At 37.1% G+C, this 16327-nt stretch overlaps 2 protein-coding genes across 3 annotated transcripts; both read right to left on the bottom strand.

Annotated features, from left to right (window-relative positions):
- Positions 1-346: 346 nt before the first annotated feature.
- On the bottom strand, positions 347-3752 carry LOC137746234 (probable protein phosphatase 2C 65). Of its 2 annotated transcripts, none has more exons than XM_068486307.1 (5): positions 3191-3752; positions 2274-2621; positions 2065-2185; positions 1569-1792; positions 347-1102 (listed from the first exon to the last, which is right to left on the bottom strand). In XM_068486307.1, exons 1-5 carry the CDS (start codon positions 3413-3415, stop codon positions 608-610), a joined length of 1413 nt encoding a protein of 470 aa, XP_068342408.1. In that variant the 5' UTR covers positions 3416-3752; the 3' UTR covers positions 347-607. The 2 variants fall into 2 exon arrangements, with proteins under 2 accessions (XP_068342408.1, XP_068342410.1); XM_068486309.1 differs by lacking the exon at positions 3191-3752 and adding an exon at positions 2822-2935.
- Positions 3753-7146: 3394 nt separating this feature from the next.
- Positions 7147-9264, bottom strand: LOC137745470 (uncharacterized). Its single transcript, XM_068485430.1, has one exon. The coding sequence runs from the start codon at positions 8863-8865 to the stop codon at positions 7303-7305; it is 1563 nt and encodes a 520-aa protein (XP_068341531.1). The 5' UTR covers positions 8866-9264; the 3' UTR covers positions 7147-7302.
- Between the last annotated feature and the right edge of the window lie 7063 nt (positions 9265-16327).

The following is a 16327-nucleotide window of genomic DNA, read 5'->3' as shown; positions in this document are numbered from 1 at the left end:
AGTTTAATTTGTGCACGGCTTAAAGGATGCAACAGAGTAGTTCCTGTTTCTTTATCCAGTTTTGATAAAGTCAGCAACCATCCAAGGGAAGAACTAAAACGCCTTCTCTGATCGACTTCTGGGAGACAAGGCTCGTAACATAAGCAATGGAAAGTGCCTCGATCAACTGGTAAAGTTGTTTTTCGTCGCGAATGATCTCCTACTCGTGGCTAGCTAGGTTTTTGTTTCTTGGGTAGGATTTTTATTTAGGTATTTCAATTTTCAATCCACATGTTTATCTGGGTAAATCACACCAAACGACGTGTGACCGTGGCACCAAACAAAGCTTCAAGGTAGAAGCCAACTTCGTATATTTCATATATTTTATATATCAGTATTCCTCGTTGAAATTGCACTTCTAACTTCATGGTTAGACAAATATCTACATGTACTCTTTTCTCCTAGCCAATTCTAAAAGCAGAATTTGTGGCTGCACTTTTTCTTTCGAATTTGGCAGGAAGCTGAAATTGTACCTTCCGAGAGATGTTCGATGAATATTGTTGGTTGCTAATCCTTAACCACTGTCGCAAATGGCTCGATTTAAGGCCTCATCGCTGAAGCTAATTAATCAATGAGCTTCAACCTCTTCGTAATCCTTCGATGTTTTCCTCCGACTCAAACCATTAGAAAATTGAGGAAGCTTCAACATGGTATTTACTCTGTCAACACCTTTAATGGCTTTCCACTCTTCCTTTGCGTCTTGTGAGACATTACAGTTCAACACGGTATCCTTCTCATCCTCCATCATCTTGCTGTTGATCTCGGATGCAGGGCCTCCCTGATCGCTTGCAACATTCGATCTTTTGCTATAGTAAGAAAGGGAAAGCTCAGAGTCATTTCCTTTGCCTACACGGCTCGCATGGGAATCGGATTGTGTTAATGAAGAAGCAGGTTGGTCTTTCAGGAACAAGCATATAACCGCACAATCATCAATTTTCGATTGGGGGAACTTTCGTTTCCAAGCTCTAACTGCACGCTTTACTAGTAATTCTGCTGCCATGGATCGCTTCCTTGCTGATGCAACTATCTTTACCACATCACTGTTTGTTAAAGCATCCCAAATCTGCGCAATGCACAACATCAATATCTTAATGCAGCTCGATACTGTTAAGAGTCGCCAAATATATTCGACTTAAATGAAACTCTATCACATTACTCCGTAAATAAATTTCATGACCGTGTAGACCAAAAAATGAATTTTATGAAGCAAAACACCAAACCCATTGGAGAAAAAAAAAAAAAAATCAAACACTAAGAGAAGAACTGAACCCTACAAAGCAAAAGAACATAACCGTATGAAGCTAAAAACTAAACCCTACGAAACAAAAAACCAATCCCTACGAAGCAAAATCCAGACCCAATGAAGCAAAAAAAAGGAACCCTATGAAGCGAAAAACAAATCCTTAATTGAAGGGATATTAAGTACTAGAGGGAAGCTTATAAGTAAAACCAAATTTTTTCTGCACTCGCTTCCCAAATAGTAATTAGAATATTAGTAAAACATTTTTTTTTTTTTTTTGTTTTCTTACCCCATCAGTTGCCAAGACCACAAATTCATCATCACTTGATATCTTCCTGTAGAAAACTTCCGGACTTGAGGTTAGACCGTAATCTTTGACACAGAAATCCCCGAAAGCTCTTGCCATTGCAAGACCAGGGCAGTCTTCATCCGGCATCCATAATCTAAACACTTGTGGTTCTCCCTCCACTGATAAAATCCTGCCTTTGCATTTCATAATTCGCTCAGCTTCACCTAAGTTTCACCAGTTGGAAAAAATACAAGAAAATCAATCAGGCCCAATAACTTGATCGTCACCATCATGCAATTCTTAAGGAAAATATTAAGTGAAGTGACTTCCGCACTCCTCTTTCTCCGCTTGTACACCCCTCTTCCTTTATGACCTTTGGATTATTGAATAATTCAAAAGAGAACCAAAGGAACGGAAATATACAGAAGTGAGGAGAAGGAGAGAAAGTTGTGCGGAATCCGTTTCCAAAAATTTGGAGCAGAAGTACTAAACATACTTGGAGTATCAGGTTTCAAATCAACTGTGAGCTGGACAGGAACGATTTGGTTTTTCTCTCCTGATCTAGTTCCAAGAACTGCACGAGAATCGCCTAAGTTGGCAATCACCAAATGATCACCCTGAAAACCAAACAGCACAAAATTAAAACAAACATCAAATTTTATTGAATTCCTATCTCTAAAATTTGATTGCAAATAAACGTTGTACCTGTTTAACTACAGTTACAGCTGTTGAACCACTGCAGAAGCTATCAATGGTGTTATCGAGGCTCAGTTCTTCATCCATTTCCTTGAATGATTTAACGAAACTGGCTTCCCATGACGGAAGAGAGAGATCGCTACTGGCTTTCCTATCGTGACTTTTACCGTTGTTTGCATTGTGCTCGCTTCCGGCAACATTGATGTCGCTGAATATGCCGGTGTTGAGCTGGTAAATTTTGATGACTTCGGAGAGCTTTGAGGGTAAATTGTCACGTACACATCTTGCAACTTTGTGACCGTCGGGGCCATGACCATCAAACACACCGCAGAAGTGCATGCCTTTCTCAGTAAAGTCCTACAAAATTCAATGACATAAAATAATATATCAAGGGAAGCTGAAGTGCACATTGAAGAATTCATGGATATAATAGCAATTGAACATGATAAAGAAACTTGGAAATCGGAAAGAACAAGTTTTGCTAGGGGTTCAAGAAGATTTGACATACATTGTGAAGAAACAAAATAAACGTAAACATTATCGGCATGTTTACTTACTTGGAATGAGCAGGTTTTGGTATCAAGAAAATCATGAATATAGAGGGAGAAGGGAATTGAACGGAAACAACTACCCTCTCCCAAATTACTCATCAAATTCCTAGTTTTTTCATGTGTTAGATGACGTATTATAATGTGGAGCTGCATATTTTTTGAGTTTCGTATAAATACAATCAAAGTTAGGAATTATAATGATTCCGAGTCAAAATAATTAATATTCGTTCCGAGTAACTAAATATACCAATGTACATCGTAAGATTAGAAAATATAGCAGAAATTAATCACCACAAATGAAAAAAAAAAAAAAAAAAAAAAAAAAAAAAAAAAAAAAACCAACAAATTGAAAAGAGACAAATTGACTAATCGTACCTCCCAAACTGTCATTGCATCTTGATTGATCCCTTTTCTTCCTTGCTGGGTGTACATGGATATGTTCCTAGAACACCCTTCCAACCTTATGCGTGCCCCATCGTCCCCACACCTTACACTATCCTCTTCCTTATCAGTTTCGGAATACTCATTCCGATTGGCCATACGATCATCCTCCATGTACCCTCCTCCATGCAATTTCTCCTTGCTACAACAAGCTCCCATGTCTCTCTAGAAATTAAACCAAACCTCCCACAAACGAAAGGACCCACCAAAAACCGATCCAAACCCAAAAGACAAAAGTGGGTGAAGAGGCAAAGGAGGGGAAGAGAATTGAAAGGTGATGGTGGTTTTAGGGACTTTTGTATCTGTGGGAAAATTGAAATTGATTGATATATTTCTCAAAAGACGAAATGTAAATCGTCGATTGGAATAAGCATGCAATGAGTCAATTACGATTTCAGGGTCGTTCGGTTGAGGAGCATGAAGAGCACAACACACAAAATTTTAAGAATTTTAAATGTCGTGTGTTGTTGTTGTTGGAGGTTTTGCATATTGTGGAGGAGGGTGTTATGTTCTCTGAAATCTCGACGTGCTAATCTCAAGAAATTGTTACACAAAAATCACACTAACACCCTTTTTCTTTGCTAACTAAATTTTGCATCTCCCAAATGTCTTTAGCTAATCAAAGTACATAAACCATAATTAGGTAGAAAATCTTCCTTATATCGTAGTTGGTCAACTAATTAAATCCTATTTAAGGTGCATGCACAATAATATTTAGATTTGTATGTGTTTTAGTCAAAGAAGAACGTATTGCATTGCAATCACAAATTCGTAAGATTCAAATATTTTGCTTGGATTTAGAACTAAAAGTGATCCGATTATCTTAACAAATCTTTTTTCCAGCCATTAGATGAAAATCCGATGGTTATAGTCCATTCCCCTAACATTTTAGAGTAGATTTTTGTTTAACTAATCAAAACTAAATTCGTTTTATTTTGGTGGTAAACTGCAAGAAATCTTCCTTTTTAATCACGCGTGCAACGCTCCATTCATCTCGTAGCATTACAACAGTATAAAATTGGGATTAAACAGATTGTTCCTTGACTTGGTCAATCAGATGGTTCGAACCATATAATAATTAGTTTAGCTTACGACCATCCTATTCAAAAGATATTCGTAAATGTAACAAATCTATAGTTATATACTTGATTAGCAACAAACACTATATCATGTAAATGTTTAGTCTTCACAACTCTAGTAGTACGTATCTCAACTTACAAGTGTATCTCATTTTCTTTGTCGGGACTAAAGGGGCTCGAGCTAACAGCTTTCACCTTGACAGGACGGTGCGAAGGAACTTCCTAGCTTTGCGCGACCAACTGATTAGACTTCCTCTTGTAACAAGTACAATCCATTTTTAACCTTGCCCAAGCCGTCATGGCCCAATCGTGTATAGTTTATACCAAGGGTGAAACTCACCATTAAAATATGTGTTCGGGTCATAACCATTAAATACGGGAATATTTTTCTTCATCACCTTTAAGTAATGGTGATGCTTACCTTCCATTGATTGTTGTTAGATGAGTTTAAATCTGAAGATATGTGTAATGAATAGATACAAATCTCAAAATTTAAATTCATTCAATGATTATAAATATAATGATGAGCGTAACTCTATCCTGATGAGTCACTTGTCTTAAAATTCAGGACAACGTGGGCTGGTTATTTGGCAGGCTCATAACTCTATCCTGATGAAGCAAAACATGTGCTGAATTCCCAATTCCATGTGCACTACCATTTCAGAAACAAATTGCTGGCAATTGCAAAATTGAACAAAAAATTATCAATCTCAAGTCGATGACTCAATGATTGGTTGAAATAAGTAAATATCTGGTCTGATCAAACTTCCTATTTTAAGGCTCAATTTATAGTCCTTCGTGGGAAAACAATTTATATGAAATAAATTTATCGTCACTTGAAATCATACGTTAATATATTAGACCAGAACGTCACAAAAGTAACGTACCCATTACATATAAATCATTCTCCCTCTTGCAACCAAGCAGTTCCATGCATTTAGAAGCTTTGGTAGTTGGAGAGGGCCTCATGTTGGCTGTTAACAGGGGTTATTAAAACCTTATTCCCGCAAGCTATTCTCACCAAATTGTCTTAGTTTTGTAAGAGCAATCCCTCAACCTCTCGCTGGTTGGCCCTACTGTTGAGGATGCAAAGGCTTTGCTAGACCGGATCAATGGAGTTTTCACCACCCATATCCACCGCCAAGCGAATGAAGCAGCGCACCGCCTTCTCAACTCATCACTTCTTTATAATGATTTTTGTTCTTGGTTTGGATTCAATACATCACTTCTTTATAATGATTTTCGTTCTTGGTTTGACCTCCTGATCTCTTAACATATCTTTTACATGAGGAGGGTCTCTCTTTTGCGTGACTCGTCTCTTTCATGCATTCCAAAAGAAAAAAAAAAATTGTGGGATGACACCTATTACCTATAGCGACATTTCACAATTCCAAAAGGAGCCGCAAATCCCATGGATTTATCCCTAGAGGTGGATTGTCTGCCCTCTCATTTTCATACTCTCTTCATGTTCTTCTATTTGTGTGGTCACGGTTAAGCCACGTCAACATTTTATATTTCTATTACTTTTTGTTTTATTATTTCTATAAAAAATTAATATAAAATATTAACGTAACTTAACAGTGACCACACATCACATGAAAGCATAATAAAAGTATGGAAATTGGAGGGCAGATAATCCACCTCCTTTAGCCCTTTACTTGTTGGTCAAGAGGTCCTATTGTAATGATTCTGTTTCCAAATACTTTGAAACTTAACAAACAAACTATTTACTTTTTAAAAAGGAAACAAATATCATTTAGTAATTGACATTTATGGTCCACAATACTTCACACTTTGAATCATCTCAAAACCAATTTGCAAACTTTCATAAAATTACCCAAAAATGCTTTTGACACGTTATCACATCTTCTGTCCAACCATTTTCAGAGTAAAATTTTGGTCCCTCTTATTTACATGCTCTTTCTTTTCATTTTCTCACATTTTACCTTTTGTCTTATTATTTTTATAAAAAAAATCAAGGATTAAATGTCAAAATGGTCTCTGTATTTTAATCATAGGGTCAATGTAGTCCATGTGTTTTCAATTTGACCAATTTGATCTTTGTGTTTATCTCTGTTAACCAATTAAAAACATTTTCATGTAACTTTTGTAAAAAAAATTATAAATTATTATAAACTTATAATTTATTTGATTTAAAATATTTAAAGTGAAATAAAATTAAAATTTAAAAGAAAAATTATTCACCTCCTAACTCTCTGACCTCTTCTCTAACATTATCCCTTCTCTTTTCTATGTCACAACCCTAATCATTTTTCAGATTGAAAGTTTTATTTCTAATTGATCCGTATTTTTCTGTAAAGAGAAAACGTAATTATTTTTCATATGATTTTTCTTATGAATTTTTTAAAAGAGATTGAATAAAATGTCCTTAATTGACTAATAGAGACAAACACAATAACTAAATTAGTCAAATCAAAAACATGGGGACCAAATTGACCATATGGCTATAAAATAAGGACTATTTTGACATTTAAGCCAAAAATCAATTAGATATTAACATAACTTAATCATAACCGTTCAAAAATAAGTGAGAGGAAAGAGAGATCAGGAGAAGAAAAAAATCGTCTTCCACTATTTTTGGGGAGCCGAATGAACTTTCCTGCAATGTAGACGATAGCGTGATGGTCACACCGAAAAGTTGAAATGCAATAGTTCCCTAAGGCAAATAATGTTAGCTAAATACCACTGTGCTGGTATCTCGAGAGACAATCATTCATCAGTATTCCAAAACAATCACGCATCATGCCGGAAAATTAAAATGCAATAGTACCAGAGTGCAAACTAAATCAATACAAGAAAATGAAATCTTCATTTAAAAAAAAAAAATTTATTTCAGCTGCAATTCTAAAAACAAACGAATTCTAAGGTTATTCCTTTTTCCTTTGCAAAATAAAATTACAAAAAAGAAAGAAAAAGCCTGCTAGAATCAAAGAACCTGCAACAATGTTACCACCATTGATGAACAAGAACTCCACTTTGTCTCAGTGAAGCCAACAGGTCCAAACACTGACCGTAACTCTTCTCATACTTCGAACTCCTCTCGCCGGGGCAACACCTCTGCCACCGATTGTAATGGCACTCGAGAAAAACCTCGTCGATCAAACAGATTGCCCCTGTCTCGAAAAGCCTCGGAATCAAATCAAATTCCGTCCCTTCCACATCCATCTTCATCACCACAAAATCCTTTTCCGAAAAGGTGTTCTTCAACCAATTTGCGAAATCAAACCCCTGAATCCGATCCACCTCTCCGTTAAACCCGCCATTGGCTGGATTCGCCGGCTGGATCCTCCCCATTCCTCTCCCTTTATCCTTCACCTTCTCACCCGGGTCGCCATTGATCTCGAAGGACAATGTCTCGTTCCTCACCCAAGCTGCGTAAGGCAGCAATGTGACCCCCTTCTTCAACTTGTACTGGTCATGAAAAGTCTTATCGGCTTCAATGGCGAAAACTTCGAAAGTCTTGTTCTGTTTCGGGTACTGCTTCTTGAACCAGCTGCCAATGCTGGAGCCATAGCTCCGAGCTCCGACATCCACGTAAGCATACCGCTTCTTGAAGCTTATATCCGCCATTGTTGGGAGGTACTTCACGTTCTGTATGTTCTTCTTCAGAGTAATCCACGGCTTCAACGGCTCTATTTCAATCAAAGGCTCGGCCCTTCTGATGAGCTCCATCTTATGCCCAGGAACTGAGCACTTATTACCAGCACTGCCACCAGGGTTCTCGACCCTGTGACCGAAACCCTCACTCTCGCCGCAATCCTTCCTCAAAACCATCTCGCGAATCTTCGGCATCGACGAATCGAAGCCGTCGATGTCGCGCGAAGTCACGAGCTTGCTGCAATTGAACAATTCAATAAACGAATGGAAGCTGTAAGTGTCTCTCGCGCCGACGTGGACCACCGCAAACCCTTCGGGCTTCAGCGTCCGCACGATCTCAGCGGCGAAATCCGCCGGCTTTGGTGACTTCTCGAGCCGTCCGCCGGCGGAGAAAACAAAGTCAAAGCTGTTGTCAGCGAACGGCAAACGGTGCGCTTCGCCGGGAATTACCAAAGGCCTCGACGCTTTCTTGAAAACACCGACCGCGCCCTTGACGCCGGACTCTCTCAGGGCGTAGACGTCGTGCCCGGCGGGGGTCTCGACGCAGAGCGACTTGGCTTTCCGGGAGAGGAAGCCCTGAGACATGAGATCCTGGAACACGGCGGAGTAGAAATGGACGGCCTTGATCCAGTCCTTGCTGGTGTAGAGATCGGGCTTCGTGGACCCCGCCAAAATCGACGGAACGGCTTCATTTCTTACAGCGATGGCCGTACCGCCAGTATTCGCTATAACGAAGTTGAGATTTTCCGGGAGAGAGAAGAAGCAGAAGTCCCCGAGCTCGCACGACTCGCCGGTGACGGTGACGACGTAGGCGAAGCGACAGAGCACGATCAAAACGCCGACCAAAAACAACCGTACAAAAACGTTTTTCAGTTGGCCTGGCTTTCCTGCTGCGGCGGCGCCGGGTTCCATCTCTGCAAAAGATAAACCTTTTTCTCTACAAAAAATTGGGAAAAAAAAAAAGAATATTTTTCTATCTGTTTTCGGAATCGAAATCTAAAAATAAATTGAATTTGTATAAATTTAAAGAAATCGTATTGGGGGTTTTGGTTTAGCGGGAGCAGAATCGGGAGGAGGTGTGGTTGCCGCCGATGAGGGCTGGTGGTTTTAAGAGGGAGTTACAGATCTTGGAGATGTGAGGCGAAGGAGAAGCCATGGCTGGTAAAAACTTTATTTCTGTTTCGGCATGCTCTCTCTCTCTCTCTCTCTCTCTGAAACTGGGAAAACTGAAAAAGACTGCGTAAGACTGTTAGAGAAGAAGGTGTAGATAGAGATAAAGGGGGTAGAGAATGACGCGGTCGCTCTCGCAAGTTTGGTGACCGGGAGAGCCGGTTTGACACGCTTGAGAAGAAGATGCGAGAATGGCGTTATATTTCCCAAGAATATAAAGTGGGGCTTTACGATGGCGCTTGCTGAAACTTGAAATGACGACATTGCCATGCCAGCTTGCACAATTGCACGTTGAATTGAGAAAACGGCTTTACCCGAATTACTCTCCAAATTGCAGTATTAGGTGGAAAACCTAATTAAATTGTTACAGCTTATTTTGTACTTTTAGTTAAGAGTGTTGTTATTGTCTCGTTCCTTCTTAACTTTTCCCTAACTACTCAATTAGTGTGGCAGTTCCTCCCTCACTTTTTGTTTAGGAAATAGTTCACTCGCTTTTTGTTAAAGGGTGATTGTTGCGTTAGTTGATTTAGAAAGAATACAAAATGAGTAAACAAAAAATGGTATCAGATGATTGAGTAGATAAGGTTGGATAGATTTTTTACTGTGTTCAGAACACGAGTTGGTACACTACGTGTTATTATACAAGTGATGTGATATTTGTATAAAAAAATTAACAACTTAAGAAATAAACTTTACACCACTTATATAATTACACGTGGTGTACTACTCAAGTATTCCAAGCACAATGAAAAATTTCTCGTAAGGTTGATAGAAATACATTAAATATATATATATATATATATATATATATATATATATATTTATGTAGCTCCATGTATTAATGAGTATCTTCCTTAATTCTAAGCTAAGGATGTGATAAATAATCAAAATCATGTACACGTGGCAGATTGGAACTTGGGGGAAATGCTGCATGTAATTACAATAAATGGATTTCTCGTTAAGTGAGTTGATTATATATAAATCCATGATTACTTACTCCCATAGCAAGTAACAATGTGTTAACTTATCAAAAAAGAAAAGTAATAATATGTTAAGAATCTTATGACTTATGTCAGCAAGTTGATGCAGTATCAAATAAGATCATAGACCCCCATTTTGGCTTTTTACTTATTTGGACTAAGAGGGGTTCTTTTTTTTTTTTTTTTGGTAAATTGCTACAAGCCAGAAGAAAGTAGACATTAGAATAATTTGACGAGCAAATTTGAAAGATCATTTTGTGTATAAGAGACAAAAACTATAATAATAGTTCTACGATCAAATCTTTATGTATAGTTCAACCGTCTAATCCTTGTAACTCACCTTTATTTTTTTTCTGTCCAGTTTTTTGTGTTTTGGTATTGCCTTCTTCTCTTTGTTAACATAACATCGAGTCATCTACCTTCCTTGTAAAATAAAACTTAAAAATATTCCAAGGGCATGAATAAAATTTTGCCTTATCAAGGGGTATTAATTTACATAAACAAACCTCAATGTTCTCATAATTACCGGATAAGCCGGTCACCGCATCCCCACAAAGTTGGGGGCACTACACACGGGTAGCATACCATGCTTACGGTGGGTGCACAGAACACCGCACTAGCCGTTGTTGTGAACTTTTTCTACTTTCGTGAATGTCCTTTTCCTGTCGATATTGATTTGGTATTGCTATAATTTGAAAAAAAGTTGATTCTGCTGTACTGTGAGAATAAGCGGCTGTGAAATAAAGCAGCATAGTGTTTGTTAAACTTTTTTGTAAAAGTTCTTTTGAAAAAAAAAAAAAATAGTATTATAGTGTTTGGTAAACTTTTATGTAAAACAGATGTGAAAAAAACCGATTTTTCAAAGCTGGGTTTTGCAGCTTCTTGTTTTTGGCTTTTTTTCACCCAAAACTGTGAAAAAAAGCTGAAGCTGAATGTTTACCAAACACAAAAACAGCTCCCCGCTTTTTTTGATACCAACTTTTTTCAGAATCACCTCAGTACCAAACCAGGTCTAAGTCATGCAAAAGTTGATATGCTTAACTTATTAGACTTGAGAAATGAGTGATGTTTGTGTCATTTACGCGTCATACTCATTATCTTAACAAGTTTTTAACATAACTCGTTAACAATCCGATTCATTAACAAATTCTTAACGACTGACCAGAATAGTTTTGCTTACTTGTTAGACATCAAAGGCAGAAGGAACAACTATAGCGCTGACACAAGAATATAACAACTCGACTCGTTGAGTTTACCCAAAATTTGCTATTTTCGTTTTGTTTTGCGTTGAGTTGATTAGTGGTGCAAGAACTCGTCAGGTTTTTCAGTCTAATAGGCTATATCCATTATGTAATTCGAACCATTCTCGAGGCTTTGTTTGCCTTGCCGGGTCCATAAGCAATTTTTATCTTGCAATCTGGATTAGTGGATTGGGGTAGGACTGTCTCCGAAGCATACCCATCATCCGGATCCTTCTTCTTTACAGTCCGAGTTGGCATCCTAGCTTCCCTGGTGCTGGTAACAGGCAACTTTAAAGTCGTCTGGAACGACGAACTCCGCTTGTCATTCTGAAAAATAGGATGTATAGAAGTTCTCCAGAAACAAGCAGAAAAAAATGAAGAAGAAGAAGCAAGATTGAAGAAGAAAAAGAAGAAGAATTGAAGAAGAAGTTTGAAGAAGAAGAGGAAGCAGAAGCAAAACTGAAGAGATGAAAGAAGAAGAAGGATCCGGAGAGGATCCTCCCTAGTGGATTGACCGAGCCAATAAAAATGTTTGTAGCCCTTGTGTTGGGGTTTGTAGTTTGCACATGTATGAGGTTGGGTGATATCAAAATATAGATATAAATGGGAGTTTGTAAGCTTTATTATCGTGAATCATAGGGAATGAGCTAGGTTTTGCATGTCAGTACATTTTTTTTTAATGCAAACGATATTATTCTAAACTACTATAAGGGGAGAAGCAATATTTGAACCCCACACAGAAGCGTTTGAAGAAGAAAATCGTAATTATCAAGACAATCCATCATTTTTTTTGTATGTCAGATAACTTGAAACAACATCCACAACAATACCTATGACTGGAGGAGCAATATTTGATCCTCGTTGGAGTGTTTGGAAAAAAGAAGTAGTCCTAATTACCAAGACAATATGTTATTTTTTTTATATGTCAAATAGCTTAGAACGACGTCCACAACAATACTTATGCCGGGAGGAGTGATATTTGAACCCCATGCAAAAGTGTTTGAAGAAGGAATCCTAATTACTAAGACAGTCCACCTATTTTTTTTTTTTTTTTTATGTCAATTAGCTTGAAAAAACGTCCACAACGAAAGGAGCAATATTTAAACTCCACGCGAAAGCGTTTGAAAGAAAAAGTTCTAATTACTAAGACAATCTACTATTTTTGTCAAATAGGTTGAACAACGTCCGCAGCAATACTAATGCCACATCAGCTCCAATACGTTAGGTGTAGTGGTTATACGACACGTAGTTTGGTAGACAATCAGCTGGGAGATGAGGCCTTTATGAATATGAGCTGGCAACGGTGTGGAAGGTGTATTAGGGATGACGATCTGGATACTTTTTTGTGGGATTCTAGGGATCCTTACATTACGATCGTTTATCGTATATCATGCGATCAGTTTTTGTAAAGTGCTATTTGTGTTTAAATTTAAATAAATAAATTCAAAATGATTTCTGACTACACGATGTACGATAAATAGTTAAGATGTAAGGATCCTTAGGATCTCCATAATTTGAATCCAAATGGGATCCAAATACGGGTATTAGTGATACGTGTAGGACATGGGTGGTCAGGATGTTTCCACGGCAACGGTGATGGCGTAGATAGGAAGTTTGGTGAACCGTGTAAGTTGTGGGTCATGCAAGAAAAAAAGAGCCCAAAAGAGCAAAAGAGCAAAAGAGTGAGAGGAGACCTCCATGTCGTATTAAGTGCAGTGTAGCCAACGCCGGAATCAACGCCCTCACTGACTCGTCGTTTCCCCACACCCCATCTAACTTCTATTATTTCCTTTGTTTTGGTTGACAACCCTTCTATCAAGTTATGATTGTAGCAACTGTAATTTCATGGAACTTTTTTAGCATGCTCAAAGGTGCTCTATACATTGTAATTCAGTTTTTGTTTATGAATTCTAGAACGTAGAGGAGGAGTTTGGTAAGGTCACATAATAGACAATCTAATTTGGTATCGAATTCACCATTCGGGAGATTCAAACCTATGACCTTTCACTTTCAAGTGAAGCGGAATACTACAAGACCGTAATACTGAGTGGTTGACATAAAATATTATGAAGTTTAATAAAATTTTCAATAATTTTGTTGTTTGGGACATTAATTCGCGTAATGAATTTTGTGTCTTGTTAGGAATCGTAATCTTTCAGTTTAACCGACTAATTATACAGGGAATTGTTATTAACATTCCAAAAATCTCATTCTACACTCCAAACTTTCTATATTAGGAAATAAAAATACGCTTGTGAGGAGTGTAGAATGAAATTTTTGAAGTGCTAATAACACTTCCCATTATATATTGATCTAGTTAAACTTCTCAGTTTAATATAAAAAAAAAAAAAATTCTCCGACGAATCTGCACTACTCACTCTTCTATGTTGGACCAAGTATAGTCGTTTCATTTTATTTTATTTAAAATAAGTTGTAGAGTTATCATCAAGTTTGACCCAAAAAGCTAAACAATTATTAACATCCATGCTAAAGTTAGCATTGGAGAAGGTACGTATATTTTATGTGCCCTTTTCAAATTGTAACTCATCATTCCCTGTTTCTTTCCTTTATTTTCATATAAGTAGGTAGATTATATTCATAAACAACCTTCCAAATATGACAATTTGATTCAACATTAAATTAAATATTTATATGACATAAACAAACCACTGAGTAATATATCATTTTAGTTTTCGCAAGTGTAGTTGCTATGCTTGTTTGGTGCTAGTTTTAAATTGAACTCGATAATTCATTTTGACCCGTTATTTATTAAATTGAGATTATTTTTGTCATTTTGACCTTATTTGATAGATATTTTTCATAAAATGACCAAAATGATTGATGGTGGACAAGCACAGGGACCACTCTTATCGATTTCAAATCTCAGGAGCCAGAGTAAAGAGTTATGTCGATCTCATGAACTATTTTGATCAAAAGACCTGTAATATATGATTTTAAAAGTAGAGGAAACTAATTTTTCATTTGTGGGATCAAAAGAGATAAGATTTCTTAATGCATAATTCAATTTTATTTTTTAAGTTGGACACAATATCTTTATTTTCCCTTTCTAACATATTTTTAACGTAGCCATTTAGTATTTCAGTTTAGTGGTTTTCTTTTTCATTTGGAAGTGAGAAGTCTTAGGTTCGAATTTCGTGGATGGTGAATTCGATATCAAATTAGACTGTCCATTGTATGGCTGAGCTGAAATCCCCCTCCCCTGAATGTAAAAATATCGATATACTCAAAAAAAAAAAAAAAAAAAAATTTAAACGTAACAAATCATCCAATCCAACGTGATCATAACAGCAAACCAGTCCTTATTGTTTCCACAGTTACCTTCCATTGAATTTAATTCATTTTTTGTACTCGAAAACATGGCTGAGGAATCAATATTGTGGCTGAGATGGAGGACCCCATGCATGTGAACATTTTCAGAACCATTTGAGGATGCATCAGTGGCGGATCGAGGATTTCAAGATAGGGGATCCCAAGATAAAAGTTAAAATATATATATATATATATATATTAGACTAGTTAATTTGCACCAGTGACGGATTCAGGATTTCAAGATCGGGGGGTTCTAAGATAAAAGTTCAAAAAAAAAAAAATATTAGACTAGTTGATTTGGTTCCATATCATGATTTTTTTATTGAATTTGGTTCATTGAATAATCAAAATTAATCAACTACATTAAGTGATCCAGTGGTAAGGACACGGATTTTGGCTCCCAAAATAGAAAAAATAGGGAGGTCCAGGGTTCAAGGCTCCAAGCTAGTGAGTCTGCTTGACTGTGGCCAGGAGAAAGCTGAAATGCCTCTGTGAGTCTTCCAGGCCCCTAAAAGGGGTAGATAACCATGATTTGCCACTAGTTGTCCCGCTTTTTAAAATAATAATAATCTAAATCAAAATTAATCTCAAATGTAATAAAACCAACAAATTCTTCTCAGCAACATAACGCATCAATTAATGACTCTACAAAGGTGAAATTTGTTAATGTAACATATATATTACAATTGGGAGTTGAGACTAGAGTCTAGTATTAAAAAACTTAAATGAATTTGGAAGAAATAAAAATAGGCAGCTAGAGGTGGTGGAATGGCAAATGGTGCTGGGGGATGGGGTAACTTCAGTTTAAAGTTAGGAGGTTGTGACGATTGGGGGTTGGGAGTTCTTAAATATAATTTGGGAATACTGGAAAGGACCGGGGTTCTTGGGCTCTATATAAAAAACAGAGATATTTTAGTTTTTAAATCTTTTATAATTACCTGGCTAAAAAACGCTATCGTTTCGGCTAGGTCTTTTAAAACAAAAATTAGAAACATCTTCTTCTTCGTTATAAGCACTGCTGCATGCACATCCATGAAGGCAACAAGCATTTCCACTGCACTTGTCCAAATTGTTGAAGGATCCTGAAGTTCAATCACAAATGTTTCTTTGGACTTCCGGAGGATCCTGGGTATCTAAATGGATCCGCCCATGGATGCATGTAGAAGTCAACTTCAGATTTACCCATCGATCCGAAACATTTGTAAGTTTTCCTTGTTCGGTTATGCATTTGTACGTTACTCGATCGTTTTTGTTGTTTTGCAGCAGTTGGGACTCGTCTCGTGATACTGTACCGTTAAACTTGGCCATGCATGCAGTTTTGTACCTAGCAATATGAAATCTTGAGCGGTTACTATTCTCAAAAGGAGAAAGTTCCATGGTGGCGATTCTCACACCCTTTATTTTTGAGATGATGATTCTCTCCTTTCCCTTCTTCTCAAATTTTCTTCTTCGTTCTCTCTCTATCTTTTTCTTCTTTCTTTCTCTACAAAGATGAAACCTAGAGCGTTGAAACAACAATGGAGGAATGAAAAGGCAAAAAAAGGAGAAATAATCATTGTCCTTACTTTTGTGCTTTACTTATATGTGGGGTCCTCTTTTGTATATAGAAATTCTATATAAATCAACGAAAGAAAAGACCTTAAATCAATTAAA

This window comes from Pyrus communis, chromosome 9 (assembly GCF_963583255.1).
Source record: "Pyrus communis chromosome 9, drPyrComm1.1, whole genome shotgun sequence".
Classification (NCBI taxonomy): Eukaryota; Viridiplantae; Streptophyta; class Magnoliopsida; order Rosales; family Rosaceae; genus Pyrus; species Pyrus communis.
Note: the sequence above shows the minus strand (reverse complement) of the source record. Positions and strands in the feature narration are given on the sequence as shown.